The sequence below is a fragment of the Eptesicus fuscus genome, chromosome 8 (genome assembly GCF_027574615.1).
Source record: "Eptesicus fuscus isolate TK198812 chromosome 8, DD_ASM_mEF_20220401, whole genome shotgun sequence".
In the NCBI taxonomy this organism is placed as follows: domain Eukaryota; kingdom Metazoa; phylum Chordata; class Mammalia; order Chiroptera; family Vespertilionidae; genus Eptesicus; species Eptesicus fuscus.
The window spans coordinates 10273323-10296130 of record NC_072480.1 but is presented as its reverse complement, the minus strand read 5'-3'; the positions used below and the strand labels follow the sequence as shown (position 1 = coordinate 10296130).

The 22808-nt window shown below is 40.4% G+C and overlaps 1 protein-coding gene across 1 annotated transcript in view; it reads left to right on the top strand.

Annotated features, from left to right (window-relative positions):
- The window catches only part of SUCLA2 (succinate-CoA ligase ADP-forming subunit beta), a 75648-nt gene extending 64283 nt beyond the window's left edge, over positions 1 to 11365 (top strand). The window contains exons 9-11 of the mRNA XM_008152061.3: positions 3087 to 3207; positions 6317 to 6405; positions 10656 to 11365. Of these exons, the coding sequence (XP_008150283.1) occupies positions 3087 to 3207; positions 6317 to 6405; positions 10656 to 10730 (285 nt within the window). The 3' untranslated portion in view covers positions 10731 to 11365. The remainder of the gene's footprint in view (positions 1 to 3086; positions 3208 to 6316; positions 6406 to 10655) is intronic.
- Positions 11366 to 22808: the final 11443 nt, after the last annotated feature.

Here is a 22808-nt window from a genome sequence, read left to right as displayed (position 1 = left end):
GTGGAAGGATTGAATAAAGCAGGAGAGATAAAATCTCTATATATAATACCCTAATATGCAAATAGACCGAACGGCGGAACAGCCGGTCGCTATGATGTGTGCTGACCACTGGGGGCGCGTGTGGAACATGGCAGGTGCCGGCTGCAGCGGGATGGTGGAGCAGGTCAGTGGGGCACCAGACCACGGCGGGGTGCTGGTCGCTGTCATCGGGGCGAGCCTCTGGTGGTTACTGAAAATTCTTTGTTCCCATGAGCCACGGTCCCGCCTGGAGCTCGCACCTGATGCTGGCACTGGCCCTGCTCGCACCCGCTGCTGGCACCCGGTGCCAGCCCCGATCGCTCGGCGCCATCAGCGGGTGCGAGTGGCAGCTGCCGGCCCCGATCACCCCTGAGGGCTTCTCCACCTCCCCCTGCTCCTGAGGGGCAATCGGGGCAGCAGTTGCCAATCGCATCCACTGCTAGCGCTGGCCCACTCACACCCGCTGCTGACGCTGGCCCCAATCGCTCCGCACTGTCAGCAGGTGCGAGTGGGGCTGGCGCTGTCAGCACATGGGAGTGGGGCAACGGGAGCAGGGCTGCCGGCAGAGAGGGGACCTGGGGCCACAGTGGCAGGGGCTGGGCGGGAGTGTGGAGGATGGGCCAAAACCTGCCCCTGTGCCCACCGCAGCCTCGCGGCCCACAATTCCTTTCAAGGTGCATGAATTCGTGCACTGGGCCCCTAGTAGAATAATAAGAGAGAGAGAACAAACTGACAGATAGTTGCAGATCAGGTGAGAGTGGTGACATAAAAGGCCTGGATGAAGAGTTTTGAGAATTAAGTGGATGGGCAACAGTGTCAGATGTTGTAGGAGCAATCAAGTACAGTAAGTACTAAACAAAATGATTAGGAACCTTAGTAAGAATAGTAGAGGAGAGGGGACCAGCTTCCCGTCAGGCTGTAATGGATTGAGTTGAGATACTTTTTCAGGGCCTTTTTTATGAAGGCACAGAAGGACATAGTGCTAGCAGCTGAATGGAGGTAGGGTTGAAGAGAGCTGTGTGGTATATGTTTGCTTGCTTGGGAGACTAAGAAGATGAGCTGTATCTAGCTGCATGGAGATGTGTATTGGAGAAAGGAGGCTCATGAGGAGAGTGAAAGGTGTGAGGCAGATTATTAAGGAAAGAATTGCTGGTGAATCATTATTACACTGCTCTTTGATTTATGCTAGTGTTACAGGATGGTTTTTTGTTTGTTTTTGCTGTTTTGCTTTCCTTTAAAGTTGGAATGGATAAGTTAATAGGATAGAAACGTCCAAGAATGCATTAATTGAATTGGGGTGGCGGAGGAAGACTTGGTATGAGAGACTTGGGCATGCACATGGCATTATCATTGAATTGCTCAGCCATAGGTTCCAGGCTCTCTAGCAGGGGCGGGGAACGTCTGGCCCTGGGACCGTATAAGGCTTGCGAAATTGTTTGGTCTGGCCCTGCCAAGGCATAAGCGGTGAGTTAATTAAATGTTTGACCAAATATAGCAGGCTAATTTTTAAGTTAATAATTTAGTATGGCCCTCGAATGATGTTATAAATATCCAAATGGCCCTTGGCAGAAAAAAGGTTCCCCACCCCTGCTATAGTGAAGAAAGTCATGTTGGTAGAGAGCTGATACATCCAGTGATTAAAAAGGGGTTGAGGGACCAGAGGCTTTAAGAGGAAAAGATTGGGTTTGATAGAGTTAGTGATAAAAGGAATTAGAAGTGAAAGAGGAGGCTGAACAGAAAATGGGATTTACATATTCGATATTGTAGAGATTCTCTTTCTGGTCAAGGGTTTGTCCTTGGTAATAATTAGTTGAAATGGACTGGAGGTGACAGTAACTTTAAGGCTGGGGTGTTAGATGATGCCCTGTGGTGCATATTGTAGCTATCTAGAATGGGGGGGAGGAAGAGAGCTAAGAAGGTGCCAGAGTCCACTATAAATTCTAGTCCATTATAATTTCTAGAAATAATAGTGGTAAATATGAGGAATGTGTAGCATAGCTCAGTGTGTCTCAACCTTTTTCATGTCATCGCATTCACAGAACGTATTTCAATGGGGCCTAGAAGGTAGATGGAGAAGGTTGCTTGTGGTCAGAGGCCACTAGCCCAGAGGTGACAGCTGTCCTAGAACCTTCCTAGCTTCCTTAGGGTTGAGGGGAACAATATCTTGGTGTCTATAAGTTATTTATATTGCACTCGCTGAGAAACTCTGGTGTAGGTAAATGAACTACATCAGAGCAAAGTTCATTAAAAAATGAAAAGTAGCCTGGCCAGTGTGGCTCAGTGGTTGAGCATAATCCTATGAACCAGGAGGTCATGGTTCAATTCCCCGCCAGGTTACGGGCTGGCTCTCCAGTGTCAGGTGTGCAGGAGGCAGCCAAGCCAATCAATGATTCTCTCTCATCATTGATGGTTCTCTCTCTCTCTCTCTCTCTCTCTCTCTCTCTCTCTCTCTTCCTCCCTCCCTCTCTGAAATGAATACAAATATTTTTTTAAAAATGAAAAGTGGAAAAAAAATGTTTGTAAATGATAGAAGAACAATGATTCAGATTATCAGTGTGATGATGAAAAAATACTGACCCAAACAGACCTTGAGGTTTGGATGTGATGCATAGCTAGTAGTGGGCATACAGAAATTCAGTGATTTTTGAGGGCCTGGTTTGTGTGAAGAGTTTGTTGAATTGGTGGGGATAAGTGAAGAAGAGATGATAGTCAAAGAACATAAGTTGGAGCTCTTGTATGTGACGTTGTCTTACAACATGATCTGGGATATCATGTTGGTAAATGGCTATGTTTAATAGGAAGCAAGTAAAGGAATCAGGTCTTATTCATATGAGACAGAAGAGAAGAGAATATGAGCCAGGTGTTGGAATTACCCGAAGAGGGGAAAACATAAGTTCTGGTGTGTGGTGGACTGCACAGACTTCAGTGATGGCTGTTTTGTCTGAAAATGGTTCCATGGAATTAAATTGCATCATAAGGTATAAATACTAATATTTTCTTAGGAAGGAAGGAAGGACACATTCTCATTTCTTTAAAATTTTAATGGACCAAAAACATTCTGTTCACAGGTATTGGCTATTTTGGTCAACATTTTTGGAGGAATCATGAGGTGTGATGTTATTGCACAGGGTATAGTCATGGCAGTAAAGGATTTGGAAATTAAAATACCTATTGTGGTACGGTTACAAGGTAAGTGTAACAGATATCTTGCAATTGTTTTATGAACCCTAATTGCTTAAAAGTTCATGATTCTGCTGTAGGCGGTGGGAATGGCACCAGGTGACAGACCGGTCAGGTCGGACCAGATCTGAGTACAGCAACCTCCGTACTTGAGTTCTGGCTGGGGAAGAATTCAGAGCCAAGACTCAAGCTAGAAGAGAACATCCTATCTAATAAAAGAGTCATATGCAAATTGACCATCACTCCAACACAAGATGGCTGCCCCCATGTGGACACAAGATGGCCACCACAAGATGGCCAGCAGGGGAAGGCAGTTGGGAGGGACCAGGCCTACAAGGGAGGGCAGTTGGGGGCGATCAAGCCTGCAGGGGAGGGCAGTTAGGGGTGACCAGGCTGGCAGAGGAGGGAAGTTGGGGGTGACCACGTTTGCAGGGAAGGGCAGTTGGGGAGGACCCAGGCCTGCAGGGGAGGGCAGTTGAGAGGGACCAGGCATGCAGGGAAGGGCAGTTAGGGGTGACCAGGCCTTCAGGGGAGGGCAGTTAGTGGTGACCAGGCTGGCAGGGGAGTGCAGTTAGGGGCAATCAGGCTGGCAGGGGAGCAGTTAGGCATCAATCAGGCTGGCAGGGGAGTGGTTAGGGGGTGATCAGGCTGGCAGGCAGAAGCAGTTAGGGGCAATCAGGAAGGTAGGCAGGCGAGCAGTTGGGAGCCAGCAGTCCTGGATTGTGAGAGGGATGTCCGACTGCCCGTTTAGGCCCGATCCTATTGGGATCCCTATTGGGATCGGGCCTAAACGGGCAGTCGGACATCCCTTGTGGGGTCCCAGATTGGAGAGGGTGCAGGCTGGGCTGAGGGACAACCCCCCCCCCCCGCCGTGCACGAATTTTGTGCACCAGGCCTATAGTCCTACCTAATAATAGACAAATATGCAAATTGACCATACCTTTGCTATGCCCGCGATTGGCCAGGAGGCGAGGGGGAGCGGGACTCGGGGTGGCCGTGGTGGCCAATTGGGCCGGTGGGACACTGAGCTGGCGGCGCAAGCTCAGCGTCTGCGCCATGGCTGTGCTGCGGCACAGAAGGGGCCTCTGGGGCAGCGAGCTCACCCCCCACCGCGGACCATCAAAAGCGGGGGAGCTGGGTGCCTGTCCACTCAGGCACCAGGCCTTTGAGAAGCCTCCGCCGTGCTGGAAGCTTCTGAAAGGCCTGGTGCACCAGCAGACAGGCACTCTGCTCCCCCGTGATCGAAAGCGAAAGCGTGTAGGGGACCCTACACGTGCATGATTAAATCTAGTTTATTTATAAAATCACAGAGATAGAAGTAATACTTGTAGAAGAAATGAGCTGAGGAAATGAGTTATAGAGGTAAGTAAAGGAAGGGCCCTTGGAGCTTGGAAGTGGGGAAGCAAATGGGAAGGTGCTTGGGTGAGGGAGAAGGGAAAAGTGCAGGCGTGCTCCTGGGAGGGAGAGTGCCCTTGGTCCTCTGTCCTAAGGGTTTTAAGGGTGGCGATTCTAGGGGAGGTCCCAGGGGAAGAGCTCAGTGAATATTTAGCACTTTTCCAGGTGTGTTCTTTCAGGGTTGGGGTCGACACTGATTGATTGGTTGGTGGCAGGGCAGGGTCCTGAGATCAGCTTGTCTGGTTTTGCTGCTTTTCTGGGCTTGGAGCTGAAATACAACTGAGGCCTGGGTATTATCTAGGGAGGAAAGGTCAGTGTGTCCAAACTGCATGACCATTGATATGCTAAGGGAGGAAAGGTCCCTCTGGGGGTGAGGTCCCACCCTACAATTATCCTTTACACCTGCGGCTTTCCTTCCTGGTGACCTTCTGTACCTGGCCCATCTTCCTTGCTCTGCTCATGTCTGTCTAACTGCCACCACAATTCCAAGGAGTTTAGTTATTTTAAAATACAGTTTTCAAATAGCTGTATCTTTTATATATATATATATATTTCATTGATTTTTCACAGAGAGGAAGAGAGAGGGACAGAGAGTCAGAAACATTGATGAGAGAGAAACATCGATCAGCTGCCTCCTGCACACCCCCCACTGGGGATGTGCCCGCAACCAAGGCACATGCCCTTGACCGGAATCGAACCTGGGACCCTTGAGTCCGCAGGCCAACGCTCTATCCACTGAGCCAAACCGGTTTTGGTATAGCTGTATCTTTTAAATGAAAGTGTTAATATAAGAAACATTCAAACCTGTGAAGAATTTTTGTGAGTTTATTTGAGCCAAACTGTCAAATGCTGGGAAGCAGAATCTCAATGGATTGCGTTAATGCTCAGGAGAATAGCAGTTTTGCACCTTATTTTATACATTACAATAAAGGAGGTGATTGCTGTACGTGGGTTATTGTGAAATCCATTGCTGATAGATTAGGGAGGCAGGAGAAAGCAAAGTAGGAAAACCTCTAGGCCTGGATAAAGAGTGAAATGATAGACACACACTTCTTTTACTTAGATGAGTGCAGGATAGTTAACAGTCAAAATTAACATGATAATGATAATGAAGGTATTTGTGGTCTCAACTCTGCACTTGGAGGGCTCTGAAAAAGGGAAATTACTTTGTTTTTGCAAAGGCATAGTATCCTAGATGCCAAAAGACAAATGGACAGGCTTAGTTAATGTGAAGATTAACTTTTGTTAAGGAAAAATACTGCCTTAGGACATGACTACACACCATAAACTGCTTTTAGTTTTAAGAAGTTTTAATTTTAGACCATGCTTTGTAGTTACTTTAGGTCTCTGAGTTTGCAAGGCCATCACGCAGGCCTCCACTGAGCTAGTCACGTTAGCATGTGGCCCTTTTTTGTCCACAAAAGTATTATGTAATAGGAAATTTTTAAAACATGGTATTAAGAACTTTCTAACATTGGGGCAAAATTGCTCACAGTTTTGGTTTATATGATCTGATACATTATTTGTTGTGCTTTGTCGTGAATTCTGAATTGCCATTGATGAGGTATGGCATGGTACTTCATGAGGTAACTAGGTTTTTATAGTATTTTCTTGGTTTAGAGCATGTATTATATTAAATAATGAACTATTCTTATGAAATTACTTGTGTATGATTTTGTGTCAATATTTAAAACATCTTTATATTTGCATATCTCACTTTCAGGTACACGAGTGGATGATGCTAAGGCACTGATAACTGACAGTGGACTTAAAATTCTTGCTTGTGATGACTTGGATGAAGCTGCTAAAATGGTAAACAGGCTATGTTAATCTAAGAACAAATTTGCAAAATGTATAAAGGATGTATCAATGTTCCCTATTGGGGTTATCGGCTGGTTCCTAAGTTCTTCTCGTTGACAAAGAAAAGATTTTAAGGTCAACAATGATGAAAGTAAAGCAAAGTGGGGTTTATTGAAGATACACTCCAAGCGAGGAGTGGGCCATCCATTCGAGAGAGATAATGGCCCGGAACTCCTGGGTGTAAATGAGGGATTTTCTGGGTGGAGACTCATTTGCATTCAGGGATGATTGACAGAAACGGGGTATATAACTATATTTCTTCTGCACATGCCCTTACCCATAATGCATACAGAAAAGCCCCTAGGGGTGTCAAAAACCACAATGCAAATTTTATTATAATTAGTCCAGGGCCCTAGTAAGGTTGCATTGGCATTGAAGTCATATTGTTTCCTCTGAGCTTGCCCCAAGAACTGGCTGGGTCTGAACCTGCCCACTGGTGTACCGCTGGCTGGGTTCGCCCATAGAGAGGAGGTCTGAAGGCAGTGTTGGCCCATCCCTGTTCAGAACCCCAGGGCAGGCCTCACCCCAGCCGCTCATGTCTAACTTCCTATCTAACGTAAACATTTAGATTCTAAAATGAACCAGCTAATAGCACTAAAAATGTGTTTCAGATAAATAGTAGTATTTGCTTTCTATCACTTAGTAATAGAAAATAAAGTACTATCTCTTAGACCCAAACTCCTATCCCAATATTGTAAATTGAGATTGTGTATTTAAAAAAACACACACTTATTTAGACGTGGTTTTCATTTATTTAGATGTGATTATACCTATCACCCATCTTAATTATCATCAATCTTATTTCATTTGTATTGTTACCTACTTCCTTCCTTGCCCATGATTATTTTGAAGCAAATCCCAGACATTGTATCATTTTATGCATGTCATCATCTATCTATCTATATATATACATAAAAGCCTAAGCGACCGAATGACTGGTCGACTGGTTGCTATGATGCCCACTGACAACCAGGGGACAGATGCTCAACGCACAGGATCAGGCTCCCTCCTGTCTGGATTGGGCCTGCAGGAATCGGGCCAAAACTGGCTATCTGACATGCCCCGAGGGGTCCCGGATTGCGAGAGGGTGCAGGCCAGGCCGAGGGACCCCACCAGTGCACGAACCATGCACTGGGCCTCTAGTGTATCTATAATAGATAAAAGTAGTGATTCTATTGATAATGATATAAAGAAATTATTTGTTTCAGGTGGGATAGTGATATTATATTTCTGTTTTATAAAGAATCTAGTCAGTGTTGACATTTTTGGGATTCTCTGAAATATATTTTGTCTAGGTTCTTTGTTAGTATTAGGATCACAGTAATTCTATGCATTGCAGTTGGTTAATATGTTACTAAGTTTCTGTTAACCTATAGGTTCATCTTTGTTTATTTTCCTGGAGTTTACTTTTGAAAAGACAAGTTGATGGTTTTACAGTGTTTCCTGTAGTCAGAATATTAATTATTCTAATCCCTGGGGTGTCCTCTACACCTGTATTTCCTGTAAACTGGTAGTTTTGGTCTGTAGGCTTGATCATGTATGTATTTGATTTGGGGGAGCAGGGAGCAAGAATATTTTATAATTGATGTTGTGCAATTCTATAAGGAAGTATATAGTTAATGTCAGATTATTTCTCTTTTTGTGATATTGACAGTCATAGCTTAGGTGTAAAATTTCATAAATGCAAAGTGGTGATAATCTAATTCTGTCATTTATTAAATGGAATACTTAAAAAAGTAAAAATCCTTTTTATCAACTACTTATTATTATAAAGTAAATTTTGCATAGGAAAAGCAGGGCAGTGACTTGATTTTTTTGTTTTTATTGATGAATTTTCAAAATAATGGGTTTGTTCCCATTAATGTCCTACAGAAGTGACGTAGGCTTTTTGTTTCTTTTTTTGTTGGTTTTTAGGTTTGTGTTGTGTGTGTATGCACATATGCACATATTATTTTGCACTCAGTGGATTTAAACCTGTTTGATGTGGTTCAATCCATTTCAGTAATTGTTACTGATGCTCTATGATCCCATCTGTAGTCAATGGGAACCTCTTCAAGTTGACTCCTGAGTCTTTCTCACATGCCCTGTGATATGCTTTCTGGTTTGATAAGATGTCCTAGGCTCATCTTTACATTTTTTGCTTAAGATCTGAAATCAGCAAAATGGTTTTTAGAGATCACAAGGGTACTCACAGCTACAGGGTTGTTTCCAGGCTTTTAAAATGGTAAATCTAGGAAAATACGTATTTTTTTAAAGAGATAAATATATGAGTAAATACTGATATTTCCAGTGCAAATCCAATAGTACAGATCTTTTCTTATCTCTCCCATGTCATACTGACATACATATAAATATTTATTTACTTTTTCCCTCAAAACAGACATACAAATTGTACAGTAATAATACCAACAATATGATTACTGAAAGCAATTTAAGATTGGTATGTGCAGTTTTTTCTGTCCTTTGAAGTATTTTTCATAACTTACTGGATTTTAAAGTTCACGTAAAATAGCTCTATTTTATCCCAGCTTGGTATATAATTATAGTATCATTTAATTTTTTTAAGAAATTGCTCTTTTAAAAATACCAATTTTTTTATATTATATAAATATTTACATGGTCCCAAAGTCATAACTATAAAACCAAGTATATTGAGAGAATCTAACTTTTATACCTGTATCTGTTTCTTCCTTCCCCATAGGTAACCAGCTTTTAAAAAAAAAGAATTTTGGTTCATTCTTCAAGCAAATTGTGTGTGTATCTGTATAACACATATGTATGTGTGTATACACACACATATATCTGTCCACTTTCCCTCATTATATGATTATTACATGTATTTTGCCTCATTTATTTTACTTAACATTGTATCTTAGTGCACAGTCCATAGTAGATGTAGAGATGTTCCTAAATGAGAACTTGTGATTCTTTCCCACCTATATTTAAAGACAATTCATGGAAGAGCTGTATGGTTTAATCAGTAATAGGCTTTTGAGAGTTGCTAATATAATATCATTTCATAAGAATAATAAAAGTCTTATGTTTTTCTTTGGGACATACTCTAGAAAAGTATCTATTAGTAAATGAAATTCAACTGCAGTTTAGAGACAGAGGCTGTTATACTCGATCCTAAGTTTAAATTAAGATTTGGGGAAAGGGAATGGTAGGGAGAAAGCCTATTTTGACTTTGAGATGTGGTATAAACTAGTGAAGGGAAAAGTGAAGGATAGTAGGAGTCTGGCTAGGACAATAATTAGATGTGATGTGAGGTGAAGGTTATGGATAGGTTATAACTTGTCTCTGAAAATATGCTTGTTTTCAGTGAGAGCCTGAATTAAGAAAAGCTTTGTGGACATGGAAAGAAAGGAGAAGACTCAGATAGACCATGAAAGATAAAAGTGAACAGTTGGTTTAAGTTGTGACTGCTGTCTTTTATACTGACTAAGATTATGGAAGTCATGACAATAATAATAATAATGTAATGATATTAGCAGCTGCTACCATTTATCAAGTATTTATTGTGCTTGCAATGCTAAGTTTTTTTCTTCAAGTATTATATTATTTAATATGTTTGGTGATATAATCTCATTTTTATAGATGAGGGAACAGAGGCTAGATAAATTAACCTATTCAGGATCATAAGCATTAGAGATGGGATTTGAAACCAAGTGGCTAACTAAAACCTTCTCTTATCCACTTTACAGGAGAGGAGAGAAGCTGAATTCATTGTTTGGTTTTAGACATTAATTGAATTTAGATATTAATTGTATCTGTAATGATATTTTGTATGGTACCAACAGTAAAATACTAACTTCTAGAACCAAACTCCTATCCAATATTGTTAAGATTGTATACTTTAAAAAAAAAAAAAAAGGCAAACTTATTTATATGTGATTTGCATTGTGTAGTACTTAAAGATACTATTTTTGTATTTAAGAAAGATTAGGCAATAAAAAGCAGGTATATACATATATTCAGTACTTTCTAATTTATAGATATTATTGAAAGTATTGAAGTATGGGTTATTAAGAGTTCGACTTGAATGGCAAATGCTTATAAGAGTGTGAAGTGATTGATGTCAGAATAGCTCACATTTCAAATGAAAAAGATTGAATGTCCATCAATTGACCAATAGTTCTTATTTTTATGTTCTAGTGAAAATAGAGACAAAGATGGCTTCTTTGTTTTGTTTTTTCTTTCAGGTTGTAAAGCTCTCTGAAATAGTGAACTTAGCCAAACAGGCCCAGGTGGATGTGAAATTTCAGTTGCCGATCTGATCTGAGAATCCAGCGGATGGCTGAAGGTTTTAATGTGCTATAATCATTAAAATACTGTGTTCTGTGTTATTATTGTTCCTTTTCTCATTCATGTGTGAAGATTATAATTGCCATCTAGGCATAAAAACTTTTAAAGCATTTGGTCTGCATTGAATTCTATTGAGAGTGGGCTGTTTGTATAAAGAATGTGTAATGCAGTTATCTAGTTTCTTTTGTTGCAGCCTCCTTTTTCACTTCTACAGAATGCCATTTGCAGTATGCCAGTTTATTTTTGTTGGATACAACATTCTTCATTAATATGAGTCCTATGAATAAAATAAATCTGAAGATAAAGCTTTATTCTTTAGTGTTAGAAATATATCTAATAACTAGCCTTATTAGTAGAGCAATGTATTAAAAGTGTTTTATATAAGAAGTGTTTATCTTCAACACCAAATTCCTAACTAAATATATCAACCACTATTTATAAACAGAGCTTTCAAACACTCCTCAGAATATTCTTTTAAATATTTCAGTGAAGTAACTTAATTATTTGAACATTATCTTAATTGTTACAAAATACCAATAACTGCAAGTCTTTATGATCCTGTGGTATTGAGAAGAACCTGTAGGTTTTCACCAAATAAAGGCATATATACTAAGGACTTGTCATACTAAATTAACCGTGTCAATTTAAGTTAATAAAAATCTGGATAATGTTAATAAATAATGGATTAATGTTTTCTTTTTTAAGTAAACACAGTAGAAGGAAGGTGTTGTGTTTATTATTGCACCAAACACCTTCAGGAACTGATTTGTAGATCATGTACTGAGGCATGACATTACCTTACATATTATTAAGCTGCCTGTGGATATTTCACTTGAATTCTGTTTATGTGTGCCATCTCGTACCTTCTCCAAAGATAACACTTTGTTCTTTGTGTCTGTGTGTGTGTGTGTATAATCTTTTTTCACTGCATAGAGCAGTGATAACTATGAACCCTTTGCACTCGCTTGCTTTTTTCTTGATTCCTTTATTCTCTGGATTTTATGCTAATTGTGTCGAGTCACACTCAACATCTGAGTGCAAAAGGTTAATAGGGTTAATACTGGGCGATATTAACAGTATATACACCATGGAAGGAAATATCAGTCAAGCAGTAGACTATGAATGCAGTAGTGATGAATTTGAGAACTTCTACTTATTTGGATGGTCATAAAGTGTGATCAGATATCCATACTGTGAGAGGTATCATACATAGCATAGTGATTATTAGCACAGAATTTGAAAGTAGACCATCTGGCTTGAATCTTGGCTCTACTGCTTACTAGCTATATAAGTTTGAGCAAGTTTCTGAATTTCAGTGTACCTCTGTCTCCTTAGCTCCTTTCTCATTCCCTGGAATTATTTAATGGGGGAGAGGGAAAGAAAATTATCAAGAGAACATATAAAATATATAGTCAAACCTTCCACACGAATATCATTATCTGTCCAGGTTGATCATGTATTTATCTACCTACCTATCTTCCCTACCATATTAAAGACTAAATGGAATCACTGAACTGTTTGAAATTGTGATAAAGTTATAATTAAAAGTTTAAGCCTTTAGCTTTTAATTTAAAATTTTCTTTTTAAAAAAAATTCATTCCAAGGAATGCCAGACAATGAATGATTAGTTCAGAAAAGATTGACATTTGTATTAGTCGGGATCTAGTCAGGCATTAAAAACAATGCTTGTTATTTCGGAGAGGATATAATACATGCTGTTGGTGATATTAGTGTTTTAGTTATCTATTCTTGCATAATACAGTCATGGGTCGCTTAATGACAGGATACATTCTGAGAAATGTGTCCTTAGGGCAGTGATGGGCAACCTTTTGAGCTTGGTGTGTCAAACTTCGCCAAAAAACTGAGCATAACTCGGGTAGTGTGTCACTTTGAGGAAAAAAACATTATTTCACAAATGTTTCATCCTCGGCATGCGGCCACCTCAGCGGCCGCGTGTCATCAGAAATGGCTACGCGTGTCAGTGCTGACACGCGTGTCATAGGTTCGCCATCACTGCCTTAGGGGATTTCGTTGTGCCAACATCAGAGTGCACTTACACCCACCTACACCTGCCATGGTACAGCCTATTGCTCCTATGCTACCAACCTGTACAACACATTGGTGTTGAATACAGGGGGCAGTTGTAACACAGTGGCTAATATTTGTGTATCGAAACATAGAAAAGGTACAGGAAAAGTATGGTATAAAGATTAAAAACGTGTACACCTGTATAGGGCACTTACCATGAATGGAGCTTGCAGGACTGGAAGTTGCTCTGGGTGATTGGTGAATGAATGTGAAGGCCTAGGATATCACTGTACACTTAGGTTATGCTCAGTTTGTAAAATAGCATGAGGACTCCTGGACTTAACCATACTCCAAGCATGTCAAACTCACGGCCCACGGGCCACATGCGGCTCACGACAATTATTTTTGCAGCCCAGCCAATATAATGGTATGTAAGAAACATTTTAATTAAAATGTCATAACTTAATTTTTACAATACCTGTTATACATAATCATTAATAATGAACTACAACATTCGCTAATGACTGATTACTATAATCGTATTGCATTCATTTCCCTTACACGCCTTACACACAGGTGCACCATTTCTCTCCACTAGTACTAGCAGCGAATGTTTTAGCAGCCGATTGCCACGTCATTAGTCTTGGACTGACTTGTTTGGTGTGTGCAACAGGAAATATTTCGCTTTCGGAGAACAAGAAAAACAGGTTTATTTGCGTTACGTTTACTAATTTGTGCAATTATTCAGTGTCTGGTAAGTTAATGTTCAAGAAAAAATATTAATTTTTATTAAAATGTTCTATTTTATGTTAACGATTACTCATTGATTTCAACTCTTTGTATTCAGCATGTCTCTATCGAAATAAACCTCCGTTTCTATGGAAATTGAAGCTTTTGTTTTGTTGCGGCCCACATAAACTTAAACCTGGTTTATTTGGCCTGTGTTAGCCTTTGAGTTTGACATGCCTGCCATTCTATCTGTAGGCAGAATAAGGCTCCTTCACGGAGGTCCACACCCCAATCCCTGGAACCTGTGCATGTTGTATTATATGGCAAAGGGACTTTCAGATGTGATTAAAGCTGTGGACCTTAAAATAGGGGAATTATCTTGTATTATCTGCGTAAGCCTGTGTTCGTCTCTGGGCTTCTGTACCAAACACCGTAGACAGCAGAAATTTATCTCTCACAGTTCTGAAGGCTCAGAAATCTGAGGTCAAGGCACCCGCCATTCGGTGTCTGGTGGGAGCCTACTCCCTGGTGCATAGGCAGTGCCTCTTGCTGTCCCCGTGGTAGAGTGGGCGAGGGAGCTACTGGGGTCTTCAGGAAGAGCACGAACCCTAGTCATGACGGTTCCACTCATGACCTACCAGCTCCCAAAAGCCCCACCTTCAAATACTCTCATGTTGGGCATTGGGTTTCAACATAAGAATTGGGGGAGGGGGGGCAGTGTACAAATATTAAGTCCATAGCAAGACCCTGTCTAATCACATAAGCCCTTAAAAGCAGAGAACCGTCTCCAGCTGGAGGCAAGAAAGATGCTGCGGAAAGGGGCAGTTGAGAAATTCCAAGCATGAGAATTCAGTGCACCCTTGTGCTGCTGAGATGTGGGAATACATGTGTTGAGACTAGAGAGAAACCTTTAGCTGAGGGTGGTTCTCAGCTGACAGCCAGCCAGGAAAGGGGAATCTCAGTCCTGCTGACTAAAGGACTGGATTTTGCTAATATTGGAATGCATTAGTAGCCGATTTCTTTCCAGAGCCTCCTGATCATAGCTGGCTAACACCTTGATTTTGGTTTTGTGGGACTCTGAGCAGAGAAACCAGATAAACTTAATGGGACTTCTGATCTCCAGAACTGTGAGATTAGTAAATTTGTGTTGTTTCTAGCTGCTAAATTGGTGGTAATTTGTTAGGGCAGCAATGGGAAACTTAATACACTAACACATCCATACTCTTGTATGTTATAGAAGAGTTACAGAAGCCAACTCTCAAACTCAGGTGAAGGGCCATTTTACAGACTTAGAGATTTTAAAACTTCTGCTCTGTCAGGGACTGATTATTAGGGGGTGGGGAGGGAAGCTGGTTCTTTTATAGCATGCAGTAAAAACAGTTACTAGAAAAATGAAACTAAAACAGGAAATATAAGGCCTAATTCTTTTATTCTTTTAATTTAACAATACAAAATTGCTCTTTCAAATTGCTATAAAAGTTTCTAAGTGCTTTCTCTTAAATACCTACTTATTGTTTTGAAAGTTTGCGAACTGTGGATTGGCATTGGTCCACAGATCACATTTTAAGTAGGACTATGAGTAGCTTCATCACAGTTTGTGAGGATGTAAACACACAAATTGGAAATAGGATGTAAACAAACATCTGGGGTTGAGAGGCTCAGTATTGAGTAGTTTCTAGTTCACATTATGGTACTCACAGCTTTGTACATTTATGAAGCACTTGCCACTAAAACGACCATGTGGTGAAGGCCTGGGGAAGGGCTAGAATGGGTCAATAGGGGGGAAATGGGGAGCATAGGTCATACTTTCAACAATAAAGGTTAAAATTAAATTAAAAAGCCACATGACTGCTGCATGTTCCAGGGTCTAGATAATGATAATACAGAAATTAATCAGTTCAGCAAGTTGGGGGAGGCATTGAAAGGGCAGGGTGGCTTGAGATTCATGTCTGGTTTGTGTGTTGCTAATTGAACACTAACATCATCAGCATGTCTCTGGTAGGTTGGACTGACCACCCATCGAGACCTTGCAGTCACGCAGTTCAGAGTGACAATATCAAAGAATGCTTCCGGGGTGGTGAGCACGTGAAGGTGCTGAGATGGTGTCCAACAGGAGAGAGCATGGAACTTCTGCACCCCCTAGCCTCTGCCCCCTGCACGTGGCTGTTCCTGAGTTGCATCCTTTATCATGAACTTGAAAGAAACTTACAGACTTTTCCTGCTAAGACGTCAATTTGTGTCTTAGAAAAGCAGAACTACTGTGTAAGATTGAAATAACCTAAATCATCCCAAACTAAGGCATACATAACGAAACAACTTCTAGTACTTAAATAGAAAAAGGACATGTACTTGTAGACATTAGAATATCAGGATTTGAAGCAATTAAGAATGTCTCTGCCAAGAAGACAAATAGCTATTATTAACCCTCCACCACCAGAGTGTATAAATACTAAGAAAAATGGGAGATTGACAAATCAACTGCAGTATCTACAAAAAGTTGTCTTGAAGGCTTGATGGAAGCATAGTTTTTCCTGGCCTTTTCCGAGTGACAGTATCAAAATGACGGGATGGTCATTTCATAAGAAGAAAACTAGAGACAAATCTTTTATAGGGAGTAATTATTCCTATGATCACTTCCAAAATCAGATAAGCATCTTTTTACTCTGTTTTTGATATACATGTTTGATAAAACTAGCATCATTTTAAAAAGAAGCCTTTGTTTCAGTGAAAATAATACTTGTAAAAAACAACAGCCCTGGCTGATTTGGTTCTGTGAATAGAGTCTCGGCCTGTGTATTGAAGGGTCCCAGGTTCCATTCCAGTCAAGGGCACGTGCCTGGGTTGTGGGCTTGACTTCCAGTAGGGGGCATGCAGGAGGCAGCTGATCAATGAATCTCATCATTGATGTTTCCCTTCCTCTCTGAAATCAATCCTATATAATAAAAGCCTAATATGCAAATCGACCAAATGGCGGAACAACTGGTCGCTATGACACACACTGACCACCAGGGAGCAGACGCTCCATGGCAGTGCTAAGGAGCAGCGAGCCAAGCGGTAGGGAGCAGTGAGCAGGCAGGTGATAAGGAGAGAGGGCTCCCAGACTGCGGGAAGGATGTCTGACTGCCAGCGACATCCCCCGAGGGGTCCTGGACTGCAAGAGGGTGCAGGCTGGGCTGAGGGACACACCCCCCACCCCAGTGCACGAATTTTGTGCACTGGGCCTCTAGTAAAAATATATTTTAAAACACCATCTATTAAAAAAAAAAACCACCAACCACCCTAATGATACAGAAAGTGCAAATACCAGTAAAAATAAATTGCAATGCCAGAACCTAGAGGTAACTACCATTAACCGTTTGGTAAACATTCTGGCCTTCTGTATATATGAGCATATGTGCACAGACATATGAACATACTTTTATATAAATGGCATATATACTGTTCAATAGTTAGTTTTTCTTCAGTAAGCACGTAGACATCTTTCCATGGTCTACTATCATTTTCAATAGTTGCACACACAAGAGAATGCATGTATCATTACTATACAACCCAGTCTTGCATTGCTGACATTTGGTTTCTACTTTTTTAACATTACAAATAACAGAGGTTAATGCCTTGGTGCATATGTTTAGCATGTGGTTAATTTCTCCTTTAATAAAATACCTGTAACATGCAATAGCTGTCTAAAAGTATACTATACTTAACACTTTCATGGCGATTGTTGAACTGTTTTGCAGAAAGTCTTTACTAGTTACTCTCCCGCTCACAGTGCGTAACAGTTTTTCCATACCTTCGGCAATAGTTAATTGCTAATTCCAGTGGGTAAAAAAACATGTCCTTCCTATTTAAGTTGATTAGGTTTTCATTTATTTACATCCAGTGGAAGTCACACACATGTGCTCCGCCACAGTGAACTAAATGAATTGAGAAATGTGACTTCCATTGGATGTTTTTTGACTACTTTTGTATTGACTGTTTATTCTTATTGATAATTAAGAACTTTTTACATATTTGAGATTAACCACAAGAAGAAAAATCAAATTATATTGTCCAGAGAAGAGGACTGATTTAGTTAATCTGCAGCCCCTAGTTGCCTGTGAAATCTGTTTGAAGATGGAAGTGTAGAGCAGTAAGATGTTTCCCTCAAAAAACTTGAAGCTACGTCTTTGCTAGGCCCTCATTAGCACTTCCGAACATCAGTTTAGAAGAAATATCCTTGACATTATTGTTGCATCTACTGTTACTTTATGTAGATTAAATTGCATCAGTGCTTAAATTGTTCAATCTAAATGGGTCTACCTGATAATAAGTAACTAAAGGATTGCTAAGGTCTTTTCTAGCTGAAAGATTCTATGATTCTAGAATTCTTTCATGTACACAATTGTTTCATGGATCTACTTCCAGCTGAGCACCTCTTTTTAAAAAATATATTTTATTAATTTTTTACAGAGAGAAAGGGAGAAGGATAGAGAGTTAGAAACATTGATGAAATGGAAATGAAAAAAAAGCTGGGGTTGCAATACTTATATCTGACAAATTAGATCTCAAAGTGAAGGACATAACAAGAGATAATGAAGGCCACTTCATAATACTAAAGGGAGAAATCCAACAAGAAGAAATAACTCTGGTAAACATATATGCACCAATACAGGAGCACCAAGATACATTAAAAAACTCCTGGAAGATATCAAAGGAGAGATTGACAGTAATACAATCATAGTAGGAGACTTCAATACCCCACTATCACCATTGGACAAATCCTCTAAACAAAAAATCAGCAAAGAAACATCAATCCTAAATGACTCACTAGAACAGATGGAATTAATCGACATCTTCAGAACATTTCACCCCAAAGCCACAGAATATACATTCTTCTCAAGTGCACATGGGTCATTTTCAAAGATAGACCATATGTTAGGACATAGGCAAAGTCTCTCCAAATTCAAGAAGATAGAAATCATATCAAGTATCTTCTCAGATCACAGTGGCATAAAACTGGAAATCAACTACAATAAAAACAACCCAAAGAAATCAAACACTTGGAGACTAAACAGCATGCTATTAAACCATGACTGGGTTACCAAAGACATCAAGGAAGAAATAAAAAACATCATGGCAACAAACGACAATGAAAACACAACAATCCAAAATCTATGGGACACAGCGAAAGCAGTCCTGAGAGGGAAGTTCATAGCTCTACAAGCCTACTGCAAAAAACAAGAAACAATGGTAATAAATTACCTAACCCAACAACTCAAAGAGTTAGAGAGAGAGCAACAAGATAAGCCCAGTGTAAGCAGAAGGAAAGAAATAATAAAGATCAGAGCGGAGATAAACGACATAGAGGCCAAAGAAACAATACAAAAGATCAACAAAACCAAGAGCTGGTTCTTTGAAAGGATAAACAAGATTGATGGACCTCTAGCCAGGCTCACCAAGAAGCAAAGAGAGAGGACCCAAATAAACAAAATCAGAAATGAAAGAGGTGAAATAACAACAGATCGCGACGAAATACAAAGGATTGTCACAAAATACTACGAACAACTCTATTCCAACAAACTGGACAACCTAGAGAAAATCGACATATTCCTAGAAAAATACAACCTTCCAAAACTCAATCAGGAAGATTCTAAACAGCTCAACATGCCAGTAACTATGGAAGAAATTGAAGCAGTCATCAAAAAGCTTCCGGCAAACAAAAGCCCGGGGCCAGATGGCTTCACAGGAGAGTTTTATCAAACTTTCAAGGAAGAACTAAAACCTATCCTCCTCAGACTATTCCAAAAAATTCAAGAGGAAGGAACACTTCCAGGCTCCTTCTATGAAGCCAGCATCACCCTAATACCAAAACCAGATAAAGACAACTCAATGAAAGAGAATTACAGGCCAATATCCCTCATGAACATTGATGCCAAAATCCTCAACAAAATTCTAGCAAATCGGCTCCAGCAGTACATCAGAAAGATCATACACCATGACCAAGTAGGATTTATTCCAGGAATGCAAGGATGGTACAATATCCGCAAATCAATAAACGTGATACATCACATAAACAAATTGAGAGATAAAAATCACATAGTCATATCAATAGATGCAGAAAAAGCATTTGACAAAATCCAACACCCTTTCTTGATAAAAACTCTCAACAAGGTGGGAATAGAAGGCTCATACCTCAACATAATAAAAGCTATTTATGATAAACCCACAGCAAACATCATACTCAATGGGCAAAAACTAAAACCATTTCCCCTAAGAACAGGAACAAGACAGGGATGCCCACTCTCACCACTCCTATTTGACATAGTACTGGAAGTATTAGCTATCGCAATTAGGCAAGAAGAAGAAATAAGAGGCATCCAAATTGGAAAAGAAGAAGTGAAGCTGTCCTTATTTGCAGATGACATGATATTGTACATAAAAAACCCAAAAGATTCCATCAAAAAACTAATAGACTTAATAAATGAATTCGGCAATGTAGCGGGATACAAAATTAACGCCAAGAAATCTATGGCTTTTCTATACACCAATAATGAACTTACAGAAAGAGAGACTAAAAAAGCAATCCCATTTACCATCGCACCAAAAAAATTAAGATACCTAGGAATAAACTTAACTAAGGAGGTAAAAGACCTATACGCAGAAAACTACAGGACACTGAAAAAAGAGATAGAGGAAGACGTAAACAGATGGAAGAACATACCATGTTCCTGGATTGGTAGAATCAACATCATTAAAATGTCCATACTACCCAAAGCAATCTACAGATTCAATGCACTCCCCCTCAAAATACCAACAGCATATTTCACAGACCTAGAAAGAACTCTCCAAAAATTCATCTGGAATAAAAAAAGACCCCGACTAGCCTCAGCAATCCTCAGAAAGAAGAATAAAGTAGGTGGGATCTCAATACCAGATTTCAAGCTGTATTACAAAGCCACTGTTCTCAAAACAGCCTGGTACTGGCACAAGAACAGACATATTGATCAATGGAACAGAATAGAGAACCCAGATATCGACCCAAACCACTATGCTCAATTAATATTTGACAAAGGAGGCATGAACATACAATGGAGTCAAGACAGTCTCTTCAATAAATGGTGTTGGGAAAACTGGACAGATACATGCAAAAAAATGAAACTAGATCACCAACTTACACCATACACAAAAATAAACTCAAAATGGATACAGGACTTAAACATAAGACGGGAAACCATAAAAATACTAGAGGAATCCACAGGCAACAAAATCTCAGACATATGCCACAAGAACTTCTTCACTGACACTGCCCCTAGGGCAATGGAAGCTAAAGAGAAAATCAACAAATGGGACTACATCAAAATAAAAAGCTTTTTTACAGCAAAAGAAACCATCAACAAAACAACAAGAAAGCCCACTGCATGGGAAAACATATTTGCAAATGCTATCACTGATAAAGGTTTAATCTCCAACATCTACAGGCAGCTTATGCAACTTAATAAGAGGAAGATAAATGATCCAATAAAAAAATGGGCAACAGACCTAAACAGAATATTTTCAAAAGAAGACAGAAGGAAGGCCAAGAGACACATGAAAACATGTTCAAAGTCACTTATTATCCGAGAGATGCAAATCAAAACAACGAGGTACCATCTCACACCTGTCAGAATGGCTATCATCAACAAATCAACAAACAACAAGTGTTGGCGAGGATGCGGAGAAAAAGGAACCCTCGTGCACTGCTGGTGGGAATGCAGACTGGTGCAGCCACTGTGGAGAACAGTATGGAGTTTCCTCAAAAAACTGAAAATTGAACTCCCATTTGACCCAGTAATCCCACTCCTGGGAATATATCCGAAGAAACTAGAAACACCAATCAGAAAGGATATATGCACCACTATGTTCATAGCAGCACAATTTACAATAGCTAAGATTTGGAAACAGCCTAGGTGCCCATCAGCAGATGACTGGATCGGAAAACTGTGGTACATCTACACAATGGAATACTATGCTGCCATAAAAAAGAAGGAATTCTCATCATTTGCAGCAACCTGGATGGAATTGGAGAACATTATGCTAAGTGAAATAAGCCAGTCAATGAAAGAAAAATACCACATGATCTCACTCATTTAGGGATAGTAAAGAACATTATAAAGTGGTGAACAAAAAGATAGATACAGAGACAGTAAAGCATTAAACAGACTTTCAAATTACAGGGGGAAAGTTTGGGAAAGGTGGGGGAGTTATGAAATCAAACGAAGGACTTGTATGCATGCATATAAGCATAAACAATGGACGCAAAACTCTGGGGGGGAGGGCATGTGTGGGTGTGGGGTGGGGGGGTAATAGTAAGATATGTACACATATAATACCTCAATAAAAATATTAAAAAAAAAAAAAGAAACATTGATGAGAGAGAAACACTGATCAGCTGCCTCCTGCACACTCCCTACTGGGTATGTGCCCACAACCAAGGTACATGCTCTTGAAGAATCGAACCTGGGACCCTTGAGTCCGCAGGCCAACACTCTATCCACTGAGCAAATCTCGTCAGGGCTTGAGCACCTCTTAAGTGCCACACAATGTACCAGGGATATCTTAGAATCCTATCTAATAAAAGAGTAATATGCAAATTGACCATCACTCCAACACACAAGATGGCTGCCCCATGTGTTTAAAGATGGCTGCCTCCATGTGGACACAAGATGGCCACCACAAGATGGTCAGCAGGGGAGGGCAGTTGGGAGGGACCAGGCCTGCAGGGGAGGGCAGTTAGGGGTGACCAGGCCTGCAGGGGAGGGCAGTTAGGGGCAAACAGGCTGGCAGGGGAGCAGTTAGGCATCAATCAGGCTGGCAGGGGAGTGGTTAGGGGGTGATCAGGCTGGCAGGCAGAAGCAGCTAGGGGCAATCAGGAAGGCAGACAGGCGAGCAGTTGGGAGCCAGCAGTCCTGGATTGTGCGAGGGATCTCTGACTGCCCGTTTAGGCCCGGTAGGATCGGGCCTAAACGGGCAGTTGAACATCCCTCGAGGGGTCCCAAATTGGAGAGGGTGCAGGCTGGGCTGAGGGACACCCCCCTTTGCATGAATTTTGTGCACCGGGCCTCTAGTATAGTGATAAAGAGAGACATGATCCATCATTGTGTTTATAAGGTGGATGGTGAGACAGACATTAAGCAATTAAATTAAAATAAACATACAAATAAACAAAGAACTGAATTGTAAACCTAAGGAGAAAAGAGATGACAAATAGTTCAATGACTGTCATATATAAATTTCAGTTTAATTGAATTCAGCAAATGGTTTTTGAGCGCCTACCT